The 24,812-nt window shown below is 38.5% G+C and overlaps 1 protein-coding gene and 1 non-coding gene across 2 annotated transcripts in view; both read right to left on the bottom strand.

Moving 5' to 3' along the window:
* Orc5 (origin recognition complex subunit 5) overlaps positions 1-24,812 on the bottom strand; it is a 56,754-nt gene that overhangs the window by 25,872 nt on the left and 6,070 nt on the right. The window contains exons 4-11 of the mRNA XM_085836455.1: positions 20,639-20,713; positions 13,928-14,039; positions 9,592-9,722; positions 7,456-7,504; positions 7,284-7,374; positions 5,698-5,750; positions 4,342-4,454; positions 3,227-3,274 (exon numbers count right to left, since the gene is read on the bottom strand). Of these exons, the coding sequence (XP_085692581.1) occupies positions 3,227-3,274; positions 4,342-4,454; positions 5,698-5,750; positions 7,284-7,374; positions 7,456-7,504; positions 9,592-9,722; positions 13,928-14,039; positions 20,639-20,713 (672 nt within the window). The remainder of the gene's footprint in view (positions 1-3,226; positions 3,275-4,341; positions 4,455-5,697; positions 5,751-7,283; positions 7,375-7,455; positions 7,505-9,591; positions 9,723-13,927; positions 14,040-20,638; positions 20,714-24,812) is intronic.
* On the bottom strand, positions 15,032-15,138 carry LOC147004917 (U6 spliceosomal RNA). Its single transcript, XR_015047060.1, has one exon. It is a non-coding gene; the product is annotated as a U6 spliceosomal RNA (small nuclear RNA).

The following is a 24,812-nucleotide window of genomic DNA, read 5'->3' as shown; positions in this document are numbered from 1 at the left end:
GGTTTTGGGCTGGAGAGATGGCTCAGAGGTTAAGAGCACTGACTGGTCTTCCAGAGGTCCTGAGTTCAGTTCCCAGCAACCACATGGTGGCTCACAATCATCTGTAATGGAATCCAATGCCCTCTTCTGGTGTGTCTGAAGACAGCTACAGTGTACTTATATAAATACAATAAATCTTAAAAAAAAAAAAGAATTTAAAGTAGGTTTTGAAAAATATAAGCCTACACGGCCCTAATCTATTCTTAATCTTTTCCACTTTTATGACTACATCACTACCATATTTACTTCTTAAGGAAGCCATTACTATACTATAGATATGTTGCAATCGACAATCCTGCACCTCTCTCCTTGTGTACACACATACACATGTACTTCTGCAGGGACACTGCCCGGAGTTTGTCAACAGCATTATTTGTTTGTCTTCCCTTCTTGAGCACATAGGAAGACTTAATGTCTCCATTTTTTGCGGATGGATGGAGGCCATTTAGGTGAGTTCTGGCTACTGGGATATGAGCAGAAGTGATGTAAGTACTTCCAAGACTAGACTTCAACCTACTGGTCCTCTCCCTCTTCCGTGCTCCCTTTGCTGTATCACTGTTGGATGGCAGAAGCCATGCAACTCTTATTTGGTCACACTGTGAGCAACATATAAGTTCTGATCTGGTTAGCCATTCAGAGTCTGGGGTTCTTTTTGCTGCAGTGCAACCTAGCCTTAGGCTTGACCAATACACACATTTTGTTTGTATGTAATTTGATGACATACTGTCAACTACAGAGTAGGCAGACTTTGTTTTATAGACTGATTTATGTGTCATTTGAAAGCTAGAATTAACAGTCTTCGTTCTGTCAATCCAAGACTACAATGTTGTACTGCGGTTGTAATGTACATTGCCTGTTAGTATTTGAGTTTCTGTTTGTATCACTTCCTCTTTGTCATTCTGTAATGGGTTTGTAAAACTGCTCACACATTCTAATGTCCTACTGTATGTGTTCAAGAGAGCAGGAAACATTATTAAAGGCTTTGGTGTTGACCCTAGAATTGGATCCTGGTTCAAACTATAAAAAGGTGGGGAAATTATTGAATTTTTTCAAAACTAAAGAAAAGAAAAAGCTGAAAAAAATTACTCTTGGAATAAAGTATACAGAGGCAAAAGTAAATAAAGAACACGAAAGAATGGCTTTGAAAAGAACAAAATGTCTAATGAATCTATCCACTCAGTACCTCAAGAAGACAAATCAGATAAAGGGGAGAAGCGGCAACATATGAAATGTCAATGTTCAGAGGCAAAACTAATTCAAGATAATGAAAGGCCCAACCCCAGATAACTACAGCACAACTCTAACAGTAACAACAGACATCATGAAGAGCAGTGAGACCATACACACCTCAGAAAGGGAGAGGCGGAGGCCCTTCTATACCAGCAACAATGAAAGGCAAGACAATGAAATAAAGTTTTGCTTCTTAAAGTCCTGACAACCCACCACTGGTTCAGAAGAGTGGGGAAGAGCTCATCCGCGGTGAGCTTCAGTCCTAGCTCCCCACCCCAGCCCGGAGTCAGCCGCAGCTCAGGGACACAGAGCAGCTGCAGCTATCTACCTTTTAAATCTATTCACTGGTTTTAACCTGACTCAGTAAACCCGTTAGAAGTACTCAGTGATAATCCCAGCACTCGGGAGGCAGAGGCAGTTGGATTTCTGAGTTCGAGGCCAGCCTGGTCTACAAAGTGAGTTCCAGGACAGCTGGGGCTACACAGAGAAACCCTGTCTCGAAAAACCAAAAAAAAAAAAAAAAAAAAAAAAAAAGACTCAGTGAGTTTACTAACTGAGCTTTTCTAGCTTCTTCAGACAAAATTAGCTTGGTTTTGAATTGTGGTTTAAACTCCCTTTGATCTGCATATGAATATTCATCTACTCTGAGAAATCTCATACATGTCCCCACGTGTGATTCCTTTCTTTATACTCAAGTTTTGTTTTGTTTTGTTTGAGACAGAATCTCACTATGCAGCCCTGGCTGGCTTGAATACTCTGTGTAGATCAGATTGGCCTTGAACTCATAGGCATCTGTCTGCCTCTTTGCCTCCTGAGTGAAAGTCCTGGGATTAAGTACATTAAAAAGGTATAAAAATCATTTGCTTATAATAATCATAAATAAATTCATTTAAAAGCACCCTTTGTCGAGATCTTACCATTTATTAAAGACAAACTAATTTGTATACTACTGAGATATACATTTACATAAAAAATTAAATCTTTGCAAGATGTAGAGTGGTTTCAATGTTTTGCTAAGTTGGTCAGTATTTTGGTTTTATACTCATTGTGGTGAGACCATCATTTACAAACACACATCAGACAAAATGGCAGAAGCATTTGGAAGGGATTTTCTGGAATGCTTGAATTTCTGTCTTAAGCCCAATCTAAATTTCATTTTACTCAAACAAGCAGGTCAAACAATAATTTTTAAAAGTCAAGTATTCTAAACGGAAATAATCCAAAGATAAACTAAATTGATACTTACATGCTGAGAAACAATGGTAGAAAAATACTGAAGATTTTATTTCCTGTAATTAAGCTATTATATTCTTTAGAAGCAGGAAACTTTCAATGTGTAGTAAAACACTGCAATTTGTAACCAACAATTGTCTCAAATCTGAACATATGTGCTTCACACTGCATGATGTCATGCCGAGTTCTGCGATGCAACATGGGTCAACCTCCAGATCACTGCAGGGTTGATTGTAAATGAATGTTTGGTGTTGAATGTATAGGAATCTTTTACTACAGACATAGGGAGTCACGACCCATAGTATAAAGTTTTGTACTCTTCCCTTGCAAACTTCACACCGCTGAAATCAAATCTCTCACCTGCTTAGGTGTTTATGGTTCGTCATTTTTATTTCACCAATGGATTTGGGGAGAAGGGGATTGTAAAGTGGAAAGGAAGAAAGTAACTGAGTTTAATCCACCGTGTTCATCTAAACAATCCAGACAGAACTTTTCCATCAAGAAAGTTATTAAAAGTTCTGTCAACTCAGTTTTATCTCTAGCACCCACTTCTTTCAATTTGCTTTCAAACAGTGTATTTAATAAAATATCATTACATGGTAACATTATCAACAGAAAAAGTTCTTATATGCACATAAAATTACACATTCATCCATTTCCTTAATGATCTTAAATGCAAAAATTTTTCTAAATTCAAAAGTTAAGAGAATTTAAATATGAATACCTTCTCATGTTTCTTCAGAAAGTTAGTTTTCTTGATTTTCCCATGATGCTGTAATTAAGAAAAATTATTTTTTAGACAAAGAAGCTTAAACTAGAATAAACAATTTGTTGAAAATATGGTATACATTTACTTTCTCTCTCTCTCTCTCTCTTTCAGAAGTCAGGAGTTAGTTACCCTTGCCCACAAAAGACTAGAAACAAATGACCTAAAAAAACAAACCCCAAAACCCCAAATCAAAAAACAAAAAAAAAACAAACAAAAAAAAAACAAATAAAAACTTAATACTTTAAGTTTTATGTCCATACAAATGTTTCCAGTGCAGAGATGAAAGCAGAGTCAGGCTCAGTGTTTCATGATGGCTGGAGTTCAGATGCCCAGAACTTACATAAACATACATGCTGATGGGTTTGGCAACCTGCCTGTAATTCCAGCCTTGGGAAGGGGAGACAGGGATGCCCAGAGCAAGTTGGCTAGAAAAATTCACTAGTCTGTGAGTTTGGGGTTTGATGGACCCAGGATGACTTCAATGTCCACATGTGTGTACATAGATATGCATATTCAACTTGTCCACACACATATGCACACAATAATGAATATATGCACACATACATAAAAATAGAAGAAAAAAAAAAAGAATGTTTTGAGGGAGTGAAATGTTTTAGACTAACAACTTGGACCCTATTTGCTCTCTTCTGTAAACTACCTACTTTCTCCCAAAGTTCAGACTGTGATTGTAGAGCTATTAACAGGTCCAGATGGTGTATTTAGCATTCTAGTCTAATCTCTGCCCCTTAGCCATCTATAGACACAGAGGAACTTCAGTCCTCTGTGAATACCACTCAAACAGCACCACACTCCATAGATATTCAAGTTCCTTATGAAAAAATAAGTATGCCAGTTATATAATACACTCTGTTCTTTGAATCATCGTTAGGTTAGCCAATACAATTTAAATGCTCTAAAAATAATTAAAATTGTATATTATTTATAGAATAATGACCAGAAAATTGTTTTTCATGTTCAGTATATATACAACAGTTTTGAAGCTTGTATGTCTGAACCTGCAAGAACAACTGTATTTCTAGGACTTTCAAAAACACAGATGTTACTATTACCTTAAGGAAGAACCTCTTATCAGTTCTCGCTGGGTTATAAGAGGCAAGGTATGCAGCAATAAGAATAAACTTGGAGTAATATGGAAGTTCTATGTGGGTGTACGCCGAGAGACCTTTATAACAGAACACCAGAAGAGCTTTAGTCAGGTGCCATTAGGTGTTTTATACCTTTTCCAGGTTCCCCTTTGCCTACCACAGCTGTGCTCAGCTACTGCTGTGGATACTGGTACTATCGTGCTGAACCTTATCAATGGCATGCTTTGCATGCTCTATTTGACTGTCTCTTCCCAATTTGGAGTCTAAACGCTAATATTTCTTCCTTTAAGATTATTTTCTTCATTAAACTCTCCCTGAAGACCTTATATGACCACAAAATAGGAGATTTTACCTCTATTCCAATTCTCCCCCATACATACAAACCCCATGTAATACTATGTAATATGTTAAAAGCTACTTAAGGTAAAAATAATAACCCCTATTGACAGACACTATCCACTGAAGTCATATCTAGTATGCACATAATGCTAATTTCATGTGCACAAAACAGGATCTGACATTTCCTGTGTATCAGTCTGTGGGAAGTCACTTAACACCTCTGTAAGAATTTAAAGCTAGCTAGTCCTCTCATTTTAAACATGAACAAACAGCTCTGTCTGACGCACAGTAGTCGTTCAGCTACATTATAGCATTGTTCTAACTCTAGGCATTTATCTTTCTTTCCTACAATATACTACTAGCAATTACTTGTAAATCACCTCAAGTGCTTAGAAACCAAGAGAAGAAAACAAGAAATAGAAACCAAAAAGCTCAATACCACTACATTATACCCCCGCCACTTTTGTTTTTGTTTTTTTGTTTTTCTAGACAGGGTTTCTCTTTATAGCCCTGGCAGTCCTGGAACTCCCTCTGTAGACCAAGCTGACCTCGAACTCAGAAACCCACCTGCCTCTGCCTCCCAAGTGCTGGGATTAAAGGCATGAGCCACCACTGCCCAGCACATCATACCCTTCTTAAAAGAAAACAAAAGCATTTGAAAACATAACCACTGAAGAACCTGAGTTATTATAAAGTTGGACTATATATCATAAAACTCATGAAATATTCCATGTGCTAAGTTAAAGCTGTATCATATAATTGGATTATTTAGGTGACAACACCAAAAGAAATAACAGATTTTTCATATAATAGAATCTAATACTTAAAAAAATAAAAAATTGGTATTTAGTTGAAGAGAAATTACTAAGAAAGTGTTGTAACTTGGCATTTGCTACTGAAGACTGTCTAACAGTTCGTCCATGAGCAGTCTGAGAGCAGTCTGAGCAGGGGCCTGGAATCCCCACAGGGTTTCTTTGATACCTTTCAGTTGTCCTGGGTCTGTGTTATCTTTCTGTAACTTTTCCCACTGGGAACTAAAACAAAACAGAAGAGCACAAACAGAATGAAGGACACAAGAAATCAATATACAGTAATAAAGAGTCCCACAGAACCTACCACTTCCATTAGAAAATAGAAAAGTAATACACACACATGACTATGTCTGTACATGTACAAAGTCATTTGATATGTCGTAACAGTCTGACAAAATACTCAAGTTTTAATAATCCTTTTACTCTGATCATAGGTGTAAAACTATCAAAATTACAATAAATATATAGCAGCCACTCTGTAAGCTTCCAACAGCTCAAATCATCATACTGGATACAACTGTACATTAATCTATGGAACAATCAACTGAAGTGTGTATAATCAATCAGAATATTGAGACCTAAAGATTAAGTCCTCCAAGAATACACAAAAGCAGAATTAATATATATGAATCTGTATTTTTCAAAAGTTTACCGCTGAGTGCTGAGATTCAAAGTGTGTGCCACCAAACCTGGCCCTCTTGCCATTTTTTTTTTTTAAAAAGATGGTATCATATCATGTATCATATATGACTGCTTATTAAGCAATCTATACTCATATACTGCTCTATACTGTTTGCCTTTATTTTCATTTAGATAAAATTAAATTCAATGTTTGCTATCCATCTTTTAGGTGGGCTTTGCTGCTGTCTCCGGTGTGTCCAGACTATCCCCAGCAGATCTCTCAGAGGGGCTTTATGAAGTGTCCCCTGTTTCATTCTGTTTCTATAGCTTTAATACTTGAGTGACAGGTTGAAAATACAAATATTTTGGCTTCACTTCTCTTTGAGTTTCTCAAAAATCCTGATCAATTCACAAGTTTTATTAACTTTCTTTTGTAAGTGACTTTTTGCTTAGAACACTAAAGATGTTTTTCTTTTCTTTTTAAGTTTCCAAGTCTTAATAGTAGACTTAATATTTCTTTCAAAGATGTTGAAAGTAGTTATGTTGCTTTATGTGAGAAAAATTAGCAGATGTGACCGAGTCAGATACTGAGACTGGAACTTCTAGGGACTATTCAAGTAGTCCAGGAGGAAGAATAGGCCCTAGAGAAGAGACTAGCCTTGAGTGCTGACTGAGAGATGCAGTGAGAAACCACAATCTGATGACAACAGCTACTACATGTGGCAAGAGGGTATGGTAACTCATTAGAATGCAGCAGACAAGTAGAGTCTCTGAACTGACCACTCTGGAGAATCTGGACTATCAACACTTCTGGTGCAGAAATGCATCTTCTTTTATTTCCCAGATGTTTGCTTTACTCTGGTGTTGGAGGTTTATAACTACTCATTGTTTCCTATCTCCATGGGTACCTTATTATATATGCTTTTTCTATCATACATGAAGAAGGAAAGGAAAACATGCATACATTGGTTTTATATGAAATTTAAGTAGTTTAGATATGAAGTTTAAGTAGTTTAGAAATTTGAAGTATTCTGGAGTTTAGATTTTGGATAAGGGAGCTTAATCACCTCTGCCTGTACCATTTCTAGTCCTAGCACTCTGGATGAGCAATATTTAATAGGTAAACACAGTTACCTTGAGATCTCCCGGAGATACACAGTCTGCATTGCCTTCTTCAGGTGAGGTTCAATATTTCTCCACAGTTTGCGAGTATCACGTTCACCTGCTACTCCCAGGAGAGAATTTCAATAATTTAAATCTTGTATAAATGTTCTCACATGAAATATTAATAATTATAGTTAGTTACCTTCTCCTTTAACTACAGGTTCACAATATTTGGGGAAATTAAGCACTGCCTATGAATTTAAAAACAGAGAGACAAAAAGCAGGAAACAATTATAATTAGAAACCTTTTCATAAAATTTATTACAAATTATACAATTTTATTTAAATTCAATTTTAAGTAAAGTGTCATTTTATAAAACAATATCAATAATGGTAGTACACCAGCAAACATGCTATTGACTAAATCCTATCTCATACATTAGGCTCAAATAAAATAGCAAGGCATAATTTGTACTCTTAGTCATAATGATATTTAATAAAAAGATCAGGGCCAGACCATTAACTATCTTCCAGCATGTGAACACCATCATAATTTAAGCACTACCTAATTAACGATGACTTAAAGAGTTCTCACTGGGCGCTGCACATACGAGTTCTTGGCACTATCCCAGGCATGCCAAGTCAACTGGAACATTTAATACCCAAGAATCATGTTTTAACAATGTCTCTAGAAATTCTATGCATTAACAAGTATGAGATGGATTAACTAATCATGACTACTTACTAATTTTCCTTGGTACCATCCTACTGAAATGTAATTTTAGCGAATTGATAAAATGTGTATGTTTACATACAGAGATAGAACTTATTAACATTAATTTGATTGTAAGTATTTTATGATGAAATGATTTAGTAGTAGAGCCTGGAGAAGAGACAGACATAATGATATTGCTGTGCAAATTCAAATTCAGGGGACAATATTAAGTACTAAAATTAACTTCAGAGAGAAAAGAATAATAGAGAGCTATTTGCCTCAGCCAACTTTTTGCCTTAATTTTAGATTTTCAGACCTAGGCAGAGAACATAATTACTAAGGCATCACGTCAAGAAAGCCATTAGCCCAGACAAAACGTACTGCTCTCCAGCATCATGCCCATTTCTCCTACATTTCTTTCTCCAATATCAGCAAATCTATCCTACTTTGTATTAGAATTTTTGTCTTAGTTAATTTTCTATTAATGGGACAAAGCACCATAATCAAAGCAACTTATAGAAGAAAGTATTTAACTTGGGGCTCATATCTGCAGAGGGTTAGTTCATGATCACCATGGTGGGGAGCATGGCAGCAGGCTTGGTGGGCATGGCACTGAAGCAGCAGCTGAGAGGAGGAGACAGAGAGTGAGCTAACTCAAAATGATGTGGACCTTTTAGAACCTCAAAGTCCACCCCTAGTGACACACCTCTTCCAATAAGACCACACCTCCTAAGCCTTTCCCAGATAGTTCCACCAATTGCAGACTAAATATTCAAACATGTGAGTCTATGGAGGCCATTCTCACTCACACCACCACAGATTTACTACAGTGAAGTAGAAACTCAAACTCACTAGGACCTGAAGCAGTGTTGCTAGTTTCTAAGAAAAACAAACTAATAAGGCTGCACTTTTAGAGTACTTTGGTAGAAACATTAGGTGGTGGTTATGGCATAGTTGGCAAATCTCAACTAGCTGGAAGCAAATTTGACCTTTTGTTAGCTTATTCCAAAAAGGTTTTTATCTGCAGTCAGGATGTTAGGCCTGAGACAGCTGGGGTGGGCATGGGGGTGAAGGCATGGACACTCAATGGGCTTTAGCCTAAGGCGGGTTGTAGTTACGTTCTGGACCTGCAACATTCCACACTCTCCATAGAAACTTCCATTAGCCAATTAGTACCTACTGACACAGGGTCCTTCTAGGAATTTTCAACCACAGAGATGAAGTATTAAATATTAACTGAAGTTTGTGTTTGTTGAGACAGGGTCTTTCGATGCTAGACTGCCAGCAGGCCTTGGCATCACCTGTCTCCACCCTCAGTGAGTCACCTCCCTCAGTGCCTTCACTGAAGCTTTCTAAAGGGAACCAGTCATCCTTGCCTCCTTCCTTTCACAACTCTAAGACACATTCATAATAACGGAAAGGTATAACTAACAATGAATATACAACTTTCTTATCAGATCTCAGCAGGTGCTAACACACAGACAGCCTCAAAGTGCCTTCTCCAAATTTCTGACACATATTCTCAGCTAGAAGCTTGTCTCAAAATTTTCTAACAGATATGCACACACAAATATTGTATGTGTATGTGATGTGTGTGTGTGCACACACAAAATGTTCACCCACCAGGTGTCTGAGTTCTTTCAGATCTCGACAGACAGTGTAGAAAACTCCAAGGAGAATGTTAATGTAGGCAGCGTAAAAATCCGCTGAATACTCTGGAGGATGATCATGGGACAGGATCTTTTGAAGGTTTCCTGTTCACAGGACACAAAACCAACTTAAATGATCAACACAGAACCACAATCATTATGCTCCAGAATCTTATAAATGTTTTTTAAAAACAAGTATTTAGGTCCAACAATAATTAAGAAAAATAAAGTGGTTATCAGTTAGAAAAGAGTAATTATGTGATAGAATAATTTGTATTTCTTTTTCTTCCTAGCACAAAACTTCATAAATGATGGGTTAAGCATCTCCCACTAAGTCCCTCCTAAACATACTGGGGCTTACACTAATGAGGTGACCTGACTGGGCCTCTACTAGCTTACAAGTGACAGCAGTTGCTAGGGTCCCTACTTCCTAGCCTTTAGGCTGAAGGCCAAGTTCATCCCCCCAGGCAAAGACTTAGTTATAACTGGACCTATTTAGATGGGGCTCCATGCACACCCCTAGGTGATGGAGTGCAAGCAGTACAGACTGCCAGTGTACCCACGCGCTGGGTGGACAGACACCCCACCATGGCCACAGGGTCAGCTTCTAGGCTTGGCACCTCCTTGAACCTCAATTTTGCATTTCTCATACAACTGTTCATGTCTGGCTTTTTCTCAGTCTTTCACAATCTGATGGTAGTCAGTACAGTAGTAAGAAAGGAAACGCTTTGAGTTCTGTGAGCCCTACAGGCAAACCAAGAGACCTGAGGGGAGAATCACAGGAACCCTAGTGGACAGTCAGCTTTTAGAAGGCAGGTCTGTAATGGAGCTGGCATCTGCAGGAGAAGCAGCTCTGTGAGGCAGAGTCTTTAACCTGTGAGTTCTACACCAAGTCCTGGAAGATGGTTCCAATGGAACTGACATGTGATTGTCAAACTGGGCCAAACAACTCAAGAACAGATTGCTGGATGAATTAAAAACAAAACAAAACCTACAGTATTTGTTATCAGAAAGTGTTCTCAGTAGAAATAATCCAGATATTGCCACTGGCCCATTTCAGCCATGAGGAACACTCCAAGAATCAAACTTCTCAGTGAATTGCTATTAAAACAAGCAGTTGCTTGAGTACAGACTACATACACAATAAGCAAGGTCTAAAGCACCCAAGGCATGTCTGATCTAATAGCCTGGGATTACTCAAAGTTATGAAAAAAAATCATGCCTAACAAATGCTGAACTACTACATAGCACACAAAGAGAAAAACATTTTGATTGGCCTGAGTGTCCTATAATTTTGCTTTTAAGGCATGACCTATCACATAAAAAGCCACCCTAAGATAGACAGAACTTTTCTGTAATGAATAATTAACTGTAAATGAATATACTCAAACATCAAACAAAAAGCAATAAAAGGCTGTGGTACCAGAAAAAGCTAAAATTAGTCCTGGAATAATAAAACAGGTGAGTTCTACCAACCCAGTTTGCGTTCCTTCCTCCCTTCCTTCCCCACCCTAGGGTCTCTTTGTGTAGCGTTGGCGTCTTAAAACTCTCTATATAGACCGGAGTGGCCTTGAATTCAGAGATTATCTGTGTCTGCCTCCACAGTGTTGGGATCAGAACTGTGCACCACTATATCTGGCTCAACCGGCTGAGCCTGAAGGAGCTCAGTAGTTTGTCTGAGCTGAGGAGAGTACTGATGGTGTCGAGTTAAGACAGCTGGACGTGCAGGCAGTGTATTCAAGGACATAGAGCCATCCTAAAGCGATGGAAAAAGGGAGGGGTATAGAAACCTGCCAAATGGTCTTGAGTTCATATATATTTATATATGAACAGAGTAAAACATCATACGGCCAAATGAGAACAATTTCTGTGAATCAGAAGGAAGTGGAAACAAACAATTATTGAGAACTAAAGGTTAGACAACACCTAGCTCACATGGGTTTATTAATTCTTCATGCTACTTTCAGTCAGAATGCACAAACCATGATGAATCTGAGGCACTCAGTGAGATTCCAAAGGTGCTAGGTCTTAGAAAATTAGCCCTGGAATAAAAACTATTCTAGATCCTTTCTCCCAAAACATATGAAATATAGCCTAAAAATGTTCAAATCACCATGTCTATAATTCAGTTTTTAAAAAAGGTAGCTAGATGGAGCTTAATACTCGGGGAGGGGGAGGGGGAATTAGCAGAAATCAACCAAAATGGAAAAGTAACAGGTTAGACTATTATTATAAATATGTTTACATGTTCAACAGTACAGAGAAAAGGGCTCTAGGATGAAAAATTCCGAAGGAGGGCAAGATTAACTTCAGGGAAAAACAAAACAAAACAAAAACAAACAAAAGATGAATTTAAAGACTGAAAAAAAAACTATGCCAAAAAAGTCAAGTCGAGAGGACTTTTAGTTTAAATAAACTGCAGTGGGACAGGCTCACATGGCCTACAACAACTAATACAGCCCCTGGGGAAAATGGAAGCTGTGAATGAGGTCAAGCGTACGGAGCAATAATGACTAAGTCCGCTTAGATCAGTGGTTCTCAACCTGTGGGTTGTGACCCCTGTGCAGGTTGAACAATCCTTTCACAGGTAGCCTAAGCCCATCAGAAAACATAGGACACCTTACAATTCATAACAGTGACAAAATTACAGTTATGAAGAAGCAATGAATTTTATGGTGGGGGTCACCACAACATGAGGTGTTAAAGGATTATAGATAGCATTAGGAAGGCTGAGAACCACTGATTTAGATGAAACTACATTTATGTATCTAGACTAACAAAAACACACTAGACAGAATATATGATGAAAGCTATTTTCTTTCTCATATTTATATTTCATTAAAACCAAAAGATTATTACAGGCTCCTAGGAAGCAGAACCAAGGGGCATATAATAATGAAAGAAAACAGAGAATATGGGTGGAACACATAGCGAGTGAGGTAGGAAATTATGTCACTGAAAATTTCAAATTGTTACAGAGCAGGCAGGCCTTACCTTACGCTGATAGTAACTAAACCAAATCTAATCTTATTTCTACACTGCAATACTACAAAGATTGCTAGATTTAATTTTGTCCTGAAATTTCAACCATGTTTTACATCTTAAAAAAAAAACAAAAACAAAAAAACCCTACAACTCTACAATATTGTATCCTTTGATCTAAACCTCTTTCCTATTCTTCTCCCATTTTTCTTTTTTGTGTGTGTGTGTGATTTTTATGGATGAGAAGCTATTAAAAATAAGGTCTTTATCTATTTTGAGTTCCTCAAATTAAAAACAGTTAATTAGCTAAACCAGGAGGTGTTACTTGGCTTCTGTTCTTGTGAAAACAGGCAAAAATGTGTTGTTCTCAGCAATGAATGCTTACAGCTCATTAGAAGAGCAGGACAGTGTTAACAAGGCCGAGGTCATGGGATGCTGTTTCCTCGCAGCCTGCTACACCACCTTATGCTTCACAGTTATAGTCTTTAAATTGGAGGGATCTTCTCTGTATAGTGATAGCTCAAAATTCAATAATCAACAAGGCTATTAAATAATATAGAAGTACCGTGAAGTACCATGTTCTTCCAAAGAGAAAAATTATTAAACCATAAAATTTAAGATTAAATATACCCCCCTTAAATAGACAAGAGAACTAGTATTTGTTAGAGTAATAGTTACAGCAATGACAAATAAATGTATAGAATCAAGAAACAGTCACCATGGGACTTAATTCACGTATATGATAAAGATTTCTCCCCAATTCTCCTCAATGTATGTTACCAGTCTAGTGTGATTCTTATTTGTCTGGATATTATCATCACAGTGTGTGTGTGTGTGTGTGTGTGTGTGTGTGTGCATCTATGTATGTATGCTTACATCTTAAAAAAAAACAAAAACAAAAAAACCCCAGACTCTACAATATTGTATCCTTTGATCTAAACCTCTTTCCTATTCTTCTCCCATTTTTATTTTGTGTGTGTGTGTGATTTTTATGGATGAGAAGCTATTAAAAATAAGGTCTTTATCTATTTTGAGTTCCTCTAAATAAAAAACAGTTAATTATGTATGTATGTATGTATGTATGTATATATATATATGTGTGTGTGTGTGTGTGTATATATGTATATGCTGTTAAAGGTATTAATAAAGATATAAGAGCTGCTCATTTAGTAATTATGAGAATATTTCCCTTCACAGGTTTAAATGCAGAAATAGAAGCATTTTATTTGAGACTGGCAACAACAGTTGATGAATCTAAACATTTTGTAGCTTAACATTTTGAATAAAAATCTTCACAAGGATTATCTGCTCAAACAATGGAAACTTACCTATGCTATAGTCAGGGAAATATAAGACAAATGGCTCAAAGCAGCCAGTATTTGGACGAAATTTTTCCCAAATAATCTCACTGAGAAAGATAACAGTCACGTTTCTGTCAGTCTATAAATAAACAGGAAGAAAAGTAACTTAGTATTTAACAATCCCAGGGCAGTAATTCCCTTTGGATCTATCTTCAACTAAATTCAGCAAAGCTTAATATATGTAACAAATTATTTGCATATTAATAAACCGTATTTAGAAAACCTAATCAGAGAGCTCAACCATTTGTAAATTTTCATACATAATTGCTTAGAATTTCCATTAAACTGTAGGTTAATCAACATTTTAGTTATTCATGAACACTAGAGCAGTCATACAGAACTTATCTTGTAGATATTAAGAAACACATCTGTTGGAAAAATCAAGACAAAATCTTTCTATGAGAATTTTTAAAAATCATAGGCTCTCAATCAATTGACAACAGAAAAAGAAAATTTAGCATTTTCCATTATTAAAACAGCTACAGCAACTCAGAGAAAAGGAAACATGGAGTTGGATCAAAGTAGATCTGCCATATTGTATAACTTCATATTATATTTTTATTAGATAGTTTCTTTATTTACATTTCAAATATTATCCCCTTTCCTGGTTTCCCCCTCCAAAACCCCCCATCCCTTCCCTCTCCCCCTGCTTACCAACCCACCCACTCCCGCTTCCTGGCCCTGACAGTCCCGTACACTGGGGCATAGAGCCTTCACAGAACCAGGGCCCTCTCCTCCCACTGATGTCTAACTTGTCCATCCTCTGCTGCATATGCAGCTGGAGCCATGAGTCCCACCATGTGTACTCTTTGGTTGGTGGTTTAGTCCCTGGGAGCTCTGGGGGTACTGGCTGGTTCATATTGTTGTTCCTCCTATGGAACTGAAAGCTCCTTCAACTCCTTGGGTCCTTTCTCTAGCTCCTTCATTCTTTGTGTAGAGAAAGGCCATTGACTTGAGTTAATTTTATATCCAGCTACTTCACTGAAGCTGTTTATCAGGTTTAGGAACTCTCTGATGGAATTTTTAGGGTCACTTATATATACTATCATATCATCTTGTGGATGACTGTGAAAAAATATGGAATGCTTCACGAATTTGTGCGTCATCCTTGCGCAGGGGCCATGCTAATCTTCTCTGTATCGTTCCAACTTCAGTATGTGTGCTGCCGAAGTGAGCACATAAATTATTATTAAGAAATATTAAAGTTTTCTGTTTGTTTTGTTATAGAGGCAAGACCTCACCCTATTTCCTCAGAATATTTATCCCAGATTCTTCCCTCCCTAGACCATTACCCATCCTTAGGGGAGATGCCACGTGTACTTGATGGCCTCCTGATTCTATGCTATCAGTCAGAGACCAATACTATCTTCTAGGCCTTTCAGCTATACAACCCACCCTCATGGTCACATATACTTTGTAAAAGAGTTTCTATGTAGTCACACCTTAAGCTTTATTGTGCACATAGAACTAGACTGACTGGACTTACTTTCCCCAAATTGTACTGTGTATTAAATATTCTAAAAATGAGCTGCCTGACTTTGGAGTTCATTAGAGTCTGACCTCATTGGTGAAGGCACTGGGGTTCATTGCCATGTCTTCACAGGATTAGCTTTCCTGCGTGGATACCAGCAGAGAACCCTCTCAGGAAAGACTCTACTTCTCATGAATACAATGCCAAGCTTCTACTACTGAGCTATACACCAGCCCCCCAAAAAAGGACTTTTCAAACACGTTCAGTTTAGAAACTCACTGATTTTTTAAAAATTAATTATGAATTTATTTAGACTTTAAAAGTATGCTCTATCTCAGCCTGTTTATTCTTTGTGAAGAGAAAGGCCATTGACTTGTTTGTGTTAATTTTATATCCAGCTACTTCACTGAAGCTGTTTATCAGGTTTAGGAATTCTCTGATGGAATTTTTAGGGTCACTTATATATACTATCATATCATCTGCAAAAAGTGATATTTTGACTTCATCTTTTCCAATTTGTATCTCCTTTTGTTGTCAAATTGCTCTGGCTAGGACTTCAAGTACAATGTTGAATAGGTATGGAGAGAGTGGACAGCCTTGTCTAGTCCCTGATTTTAGTGGGATTGCTTCAAGCTTCTCACCATTTACTTTGATGTTGGCTACTGGTTTGCTGTAGATTGCTTTTATCATGGTTAGATATGGGCCTTGAATTCCTGATCTTTCCAAGACTTTTATTATGAATGGGTGTTGGATCTTGTTGAATGCTTTTTCCGTATCTAACGAAATGATCATGTGTCCCATAAGTTTGCGTATGTTGTGGCTTCATTTTCATTAAACTCTAAAAAGTCTTTAATTTCTTTCTTTATTCCTTCCTTGACCAAGATATCATTGAGAAGAGTGTTAGAAATTAGGGAAACGTCACCCTTCTCAATAGTCACAAATAATATAAAATATCTTGGTGTGACTCTAACTAAGGAAGTGAAAGATCTGTATGATAAAAACTTCAAGTCTCTGAAGAAAGAAATTAAAGAAGATCTCAGAAGATGGAAAGATCTCCCATACTCATGGATTGGCAGGATCAACATTGTAAAAATGACTATCTTGCCAAAAGCAATCTACAGATTCAATGCAATCCCCATCAAAATTCCAACTCAATTCTTCAACGAATTAGAAAGAGCAATCTGCAAATTCATCTGGAATAACAAAAAACCTAGGATAGAAAAACTCTTCTCAATGATAAAAGAACCTGTGGTGGAATCACCATGCCTGACCTAAAGCTTTACTACAGAGCAATTGTGATAAAAACTGCATGGTACTGGTATACTGACAGACAAGTAGACCAATGGAATAGAATTGAAGACCCAGAAATGAACCCACACACTTATGGTCACTTGATCTTCGACAAGGGAGCTAAAACCATCCAGTGGAAGAAAGACACATTTTCAACATATGGTGCTGGCAAAACTGGTTGTTATCATGTAGAAGAATACGAATTGATCCATTCCTATCTCCTTGTACTAAGGTCAAATCTAAGTGGATCAAGGAACTTCACATAAAACCAGAGACACTGAAACTTATAGAGGAGAAAGTGGGGAAAAGCCTTGAAGATATGGGCACAGGGGAAAAATTCCTGAATAGAACAGCAATGGCTTGCGCTGTAAGATCAAGAATTGACAAATGGGACCTCATGAAACTGCAAAGGTTCTGCAAGGCAAAAGACACTGTCAGTAAGACAAAAAGGCCACCAACAGATTGGGAAAGTTCTTTACCTATCCTAAATCAGATAGGGGACTAATATCCAATATATATAAAGAACTCAAGAAGGTGGACTCCAGAAAATCAAATAACCCCATTAAAAAATGGGGCTCAGAACTGAACAAAGAATTCTCACCTGAGGAATACTGAATGGCAGAGAAGCACCTGAAAAAATGTTCAACATCCTTAATCATCAGGGAAATGCAAATCAAAACATCCCTGAGATTCCACCTCACACCAGTCAGAATGGCTAAGATCAAAAATTCAGGTGACAGCAGATGCTGGCGAGGATGTGGAGAATGAGGAACACTCCTCCACTGTTGGTGGGATTGCAAGCTTGTACAACCACCCTGGAAATCAGTCTGGCGGTTCCTTAGAAAATTGGACATAGTACTACCGGAGGATCCAGCAATACCTCTCCTGGGCATATATCCAGAAGATGTCCCAACCTGTAAGAAGGACACATGCTCCACCATGTTCATAGCAGCCTTATTTATAATAGCCAGAAGCTGGAAAGAACCCAGATGCCCCTCAACAGAGGAATGGATACAGAAAATGTGGTACATTTACACAATGGAGTACTACTCAGCTATTAAAAAGAATGAATTTATGAAATTCCTAGCCAAATGGATGGACCTGGAGGGCATCATCCTGAGTGAGGTAACACAATCACAAAGGAACTCACACAATATGTACTCACTTATAAGTGGATATTAGCCCAAAAACTTAGGATACCCAAGATATAAGATACAATTTGCAAAACACAGGAAACTCAAGAACAAAGACCAAAGTGTGGAAACTTTGCCCCTTCTTAGAATTGGGAACAAAACACCCATGGAAGGAGTTACAGAGACAAAGTTTGGAGCTGTGACGAAAGGATGGACCATCTAGAGACTGCCATATCCAGGGATCCACCCCACAATCAGGTTCCAAATGCTGACACCATTGCATACACTAGCAAGATTTTGCTGAAAGGACCCAGATATAGCTGTCTCTTGTGAGACTATGCCGGGGCCTAGCAAACACAGAAGTGGATGCTCACAGTCAGTTATTGGATGGATCACAAGGCTCCCAATGGAGAAGCTAGAGAAAGTACCCGGAGCTAAAGGGATCTGCAACCCTATAGGTGGAACAACATTATTAACTAACCAGTACCCCAGAGCTCTTGACTCTAGCTGCATATGTATCAAAAGATGGCCTAGTCGGCCATCACTGGAAAGAGAGGCCCATTGGACACACAAACTTTATATGCCCCAGTATAGTGGAACGCCAGGGCCAAAAAAATGGGAATGGGTGGGTAGGGAAGTGGGGGGCATGGTATGGGGGACTTTTGGGATAGCATTGGAAATATAATTGAGGAAAATACGTAATAAAAAAATGTTAAAAATTTTTAAAAAAGTATGCTCTATCCACATTCTTGATGATAGAGCTCATGGAAAACCAACAGATTTATTTGTACTTATTTAGTGTGCTCACATATATAGCACCCCTTGCCTATCACACATGGCTGTGGAGATCAGAGGACAACTTGCTGGAGTTGGGTCTCCATGAGCATGTTGGTTGCAGGTAAAGAATTTGGGTCACCAGGCTTGGGGGCAAGAACTCCTAACACTGAGCCTTCTTGCTAGGTAAAAGGCATTTTATAAAATTAGTTAAATACATAGAGAAGTTGACAAGAACAAAGATCAGTGATTTCAAACTGGTAATATTTCCAACTGTTCATCTTAAAAATCTTCCAGTATACAATGGGTTTTATTACAATTTAAATTTCCTTTGACTTAGATACTTAATGTAAAAAACAGGAAGTGTTTACTAAGTTAACCTTAATTTTTTTTCCAAATAGTTTTTATAGTTAAAACTAAGACACAAGTAAAAGGCCTAATATTGCCAAGGTCACCTGAACACCATTACTAGTTATAAGGAGAAAACAACGGGTAAGACTATGACAAGAATGAGAGACAATGAGAGCAGCCATTTAAAACCCCACACAGCCACAAAAACAAACTAACAAAATGAAAGGAGGACCAAGCACAGGCAGGTACCTCATTACAGTACTGACCTCACACCTACCTCCTGGAGTGCTCCCCACCCTACCCTCCTCCCCAACTCTCTACTATATAGGTGAACCTTCTTCCTCCCCAATTCTTTACCATAGGTGAACCTGGAGAGAACACAACTGTGAACCACGAGAAAACCACTGTCTCTTGGGAGACAATGATTTCAGTGGCACCTGGGAGTCCCTTAAACTTTCAGCCTTGCAATCATTTGAATCAGAATTATCTCTAATGGGCTCATGTATATGAACAACTGGCCTTCAGTTGGGAAGGTGTGGAGCCTTTAGGGGCAGGGCCTTACAGAAGGCAGTAAGGAAATATGCCACTGGTTAAGCCTTAAGGCCCCACTTCTCATTTCTTTCTTTCTCTCTCTCCTTCCTTCCTGTATAGGGATGGAACAACTTGGCTTCCCAAGTGCCAGGCTGGGCTCACACTCCTGCTGCCGTGCCCTCCCACCCCATGAGGGACAGGATGTCTTGTGGAACTGTAAGGCTTAGAAACCCTTTCTCCCCAAGGTTACTGTTCTATCACAGCAACAGAACAGGAACTAGAACCAGCAGTTTCTCGTGTTTTAATACTGAATGCAATTTCAAAGGGGGAGACTGCCCTGGTTCTTAGTACAACGTTATACTTAACACTTTAATACAAAAGCATACAGCTAGGAAGTATGTCCAAAACACTATGTCAAACCACCGATAAGATAATAAAACCAAACTAAAATATAAAGCAACCACAAAATTTAAATCACTCTTAAGTAAAAAGAGCAAACAGTACTTGTCTGCTTAGCTAGCTCTCTGCTGTTGGTGAATAAAATTTCAACAGGAAATAAGCATAACTATTATGAATCTAACATTCCTACGTGAACACTGGTAAAGACTGAATTCTCTCATCAGTTTTGTTCAAATTATCCAAATGTTTGTGCTTTTCCCCTATGATAACTACTCTCTAATCTGATGCACATGCTTATTAAATCTTCCTGCTCTTTCTGCATTACATGGCAATTACAGCCGCTTTAAAACAATTCGATGATAACACACAGTAAAGTGGAGAGTTGCATGGTGACACTGCATGGCTAGTGGACAGAAATCCAGATGATCAGAATAAGCACAGCATGACGTGGTAGATGTAAATGAAAAGATATTTAAGAATTATTGTAGAATCCAATGTCTAGCCCTCTCTCACTAATGAGTGAACACTTAAAATTCTTTAACAGATAAGAATTACTTTATAATTGAAAATGAAAAGCTAAAATAATTTAATAAGCCCATCAAGTCATAAATTAATATTACTATGGATAACTCAACTGTGATCATGATAGAGAAACCCGAGAATATAACACACTGGATAGGGACAGACCTGGTCTATGCCAAGGTAAAGTCACTCTCACTCATTACTTACCAATTCTTGCAACCTAAGGAACCCAGGCAAAAGATTTGCTTCCATATCTCTTAGATACTCAGCTTTATCCAGAACCTTTAAAGAGAGATGGCTATATGAAAATCAGTTCATAATCTATTTTATAAAGTACAACACATTGTAAGACTTTTTAAAATTTTCCATGCTACAAAAAGTTGTAACTTTTTAAAAGTAAATTTGAATTTACTTCCAAACGGCTATTGTTTGTAAAGATATTTTAAACAGATTAAGCTAAAAACCTAGATAATTAATAGCATATTTTAATCTAAATATTCAAAGAGAAAACATGTCACTGCTGTGTTTAAAAGGCTGTTCTCTAATTGTTCTACCCAACACATAGTATAAAATTCTGACTTCATTTTACCACTTTAAAAACAACACAAAACAAAACAAAAAACCCACCCAAAACCCTGCAAGTCTTTATTACCCAAGAAAGACAGAAATATATTCTAAAATTCATCGCAGAAGTTTCCCTGATAAAACTTTACAGCTACACATACAATGTAATGTTTAAACTGCTGGATAACTCAAAGATCGAGTTTTGTTCAGTGTTATAACGTTTTCCTAAAACATAGACCTACATGGTAAACACTTATGGATAACATCACAATATATAAGAGCAAAATGGTGATGAGTTTGGTCACATTAACGACTATTAAGACTGACTAATGAGGCCATGGGTCTTTTAAAAAATATAACCAGCCATAGTATCATACATTTAAAAATTTAGTGATAATACTCAAATTTCTCCAAACTTGTCCCAAAAAGTCACATTAGTTTCATGGGTGATTAAAGATTCATGATTGTATGAGTTCATATAGGACAAAAGGAAAAATACTTGATTTCCCCAATTGCCAATTTTTCTGAGTTTGTGATGTTTTTGTTTTTGTATTATTACTATAGACCTAAAGGCTTAAAATTTATTTTTTCACAGTTCTTGAAGGTCGAAATCCTACAGACCCTCTCACCAAGCATCACAATGACAACTCCAGTGGTTCCTAGAGAAAGTTCATTTCCTGTCCTTCCCAGCTTCTGGTCCCCTGGTCCAGATGGCTGTGGTTCCGGAATGCTGTGGCACGTCACCTACAACACTCTAATCTTCAAGGCAAATAAACATCCTCCCACGTCCGCCTGATTTGCTGCAGTGCTCTCAGTCTGGTCTTGTCCACCTGTACAGTGCACTTCAGTTTCCTTCTGATCCTCTTACGTACTGACATTTAGGATTAGTCTGTTTTCCTCCCAGATAACTGGGTCAGTCTCCTTACCCTAAGATCCTCCACTTAATTCTATGTGTGAAGATCCTTTTCCCAAGTACAGTAGTATTTCAGGGTTCAGAAACTAGGGCCTGATATCTTCTTGGGGCTATGACTTGCCTGCCTTTAGTGCAGTAAACGACATCCTCAAGGGAACAATAAGTTGGTGTTCCATAATTTTTTAACTACTTATCTAATGTTTCTGTTCATTAACTCATTGAAGGTTTCCAAGGTAATTCTCTGAGAACTTGGTACATGTATACAATGGATTTTCACCATGGACTCCCTCACTTCTCAGACTCCTGGACTGCCAGTTACCCACACCCTGCCAAGCTTCATGCTTTGTTCTCCCTTGGTCCTTTGAAATACCCGAGTCCAGTTAGTGCTGCCTATGCTCATGACTGTGAGGGCACTCACTGGAGCATGGGCAACTGACCAGGGGTCACAGCCCTGAAGAAAACTAGCTCTAGAAAACCAGTCATCAACGGCCATTACCTCCTCAATTAGGGTCAGGGGCCTCGTGAGCTCCTCCCTCATCCATGGTGGAATGCTGACTGGGCTTAATCCTGTGCAGATGACTAAAACTGCAGTCAGTTCATGATTTCGATGGCTGCTATATTCAGAAGACACAGCTTTGTCCCTGGCTTTCCCAACCTTTGGCTCTTACAATATCTCTACCCCCAATTCCATTGTTCTCTGAGCCTTGTATGGAGGCATTATGATACAGATGTCCTTTTTAGGGACACCTTCTCTCCTGAGTTCTCAGCTGTGCTAATCTATTGGTATAAAGGTACTTAGAAGGCAGTTTGATATTATGTTCATTTAGAAAGGAAACAATAATAGGTTCTCCCTCTGGGTCTATTATTATCTTCAGCCACAGGTTCTGATCAAGCTTAGAGTATAGTTTCCTCCTCAAAAATAGGCCTTAAATCTAGTTGAGAAGGCTAGGCTGACTCCATGGCAGGCTTCAAACTGGCAGCTTAAGAGACTAGGCCTAAGAACTAGGCAAGTCTAGGCAAGCACATCCAAGTCAGGTACTAGAAAAAACAACCCAGTTTCTAGCCCTACACCCTGATAATGGTTCTAAAATCCTAGAGATAAAATAAGATAAAGCTTGCCCACCCCGAAATTCCCCTAATGTACTTTAAACTGGGTCTACCAGCTCATTTGGTTGTCTCTCTCTCTTGGTAATGGGAGATCCCAACATGCTGGACTTCTATTCTTCTACTATTTAAGTCCAGGATATCATTCTTCAGCGAATTACAGGCCCTTATATTTGGGGGCTCATCTGGGATTCCCTAGAGACCCCCCACCCCCGACCGAAATAGTAAAGTGTTTTTCCAGCTGGTAAGTTAGGGCTCCCAGCTGTCTTTTTTCTTGTACATCTCTGTGTTTCTGTTTTGGGTTTAACCTAGAGGCTGAGAGGGACAAAGCTGACACGTATTTTGTCACCTGGCCAGGGGCAATGGAGGATGCTCCCAACCCCCTACCAGAGGCAGGAGAACTTGCTAGTTTTCATCTAGATTCTGTACTGGCTGTGGCCTCACATGCACAGGCTGTCTGAGACAGCCTTATGTTTTTTGTTTTTCTGGGAATGCCTTCTGTGTTTGTCTGTGTGTATTGTTTGTGATTTGTGTCCTCTTGTACAAATTTTCCTTAGATTCCTAAGATGGGATAAGCACTGGGCCTGGGCCTGACCATTTTCAGGACTTTCCCTGAGTCACAGAAGATTTGGGTCTGGTTGTTCAGCCCACACACATTAACCATCTTTTGCATGAATAAATGGCCCACCTATGGCCTGAGGACGGAACTTTCTATCTCCCCATCATTTACAGGGTAAATGTTTAGTTTATGAGGCTTGGGGCCAACTGAACCAAGTGCCATATATCACCATGTGACAATACCTGGTTAAAAAGCCCCATTTGAATGAGACCTTTTTTTGTTGCAGGCCTCGCCACTCCCAACTCTTCTTCCTCTAAAAGAGGGTTAGCCTCGGGCTCTTGCCTTGCTCCCCTTTCTGCTCCCGAGAAGGATCTCTGTACCCCTCCTTATGTTCCTGCTACTCCTGCCTAGCCAGGACTCCCCACCCCCACCCCCCGTGACTCTCCTGATCCCACTTGGAGTCCACCTCACTCAGGCCTGCATTGCCAAGAGGGCCAACTCTACTACTGACTTACCCCTCTGGACTACAGGATCACCAGATGCTCAGGGGAGACAGTTTATGACATATGTGCCATTTGCGAGTAATGATCTTTACAACTAGAAGTTGCAAAACTCTCCATTTTTAGAAAGACCATCAGCTCTCACAGGTCTTCTAGATTCAATCGTGCTGACTCATATACTCCCATCCTCACCCTGGCTCTCCCTTCTCATCTCAGCAGCCCTGCAAATTCTATTTGCTAAAGTTAGTTATACAGTCAGGGGCCAATCCTCCTTATTGTCTATCAGTTACATCTTTGAATCATCCTTCTCTAAGACAACTTCTGTATATTTAGACATTTCAGCGTCTACAGAGATGGTCCTCATTTGGTTGTTACATTATGAAACTATTTTTATAGTACTAAAATGCTATTTGTCTTTTTCCATCATTTTTAACATTTTCACTGTTCGTATAAAGCAACAGTGAGTTAAACAAGAGTCACCTTAGAATACATCACAGAAATGGTAGTGATTATTAGCAGTCCCTGCATTCTTTACTAGCATTTGCTAAACATTTACAAACTGACTTGGGGCTGGAAAGATGGCTCAGAGGTTAAGAGCACTTGGTGCTCCTCCAGATGACCTGGATTGAATTCCCAGCACCCACATGAAAGCTTACAACCAACTTTAGTTCCAGGGGATATAATGTTCTCTTCTGACCAATGCAGGTTCGGGGCATGCATGTGGTTCATAGACTTACATGC

The sequence above is a fragment of the Mus caroli genome, unplaced genomic scaffold (genome assembly GCF_978045245.1).
Source record: "Mus caroli unplaced genomic scaffold, Mus_caroli_1 scaffold_4, whole genome shotgun sequence".
NCBI lineage: Eukaryota > Metazoa > Chordata > Mammalia > Rodentia > Muridae > Mus > Mus caroli.
The sequence above is the reverse complement of the archived record's forward strand: the minus strand, read 5'-3'. Positions and strand labels throughout refer to the sequence as shown.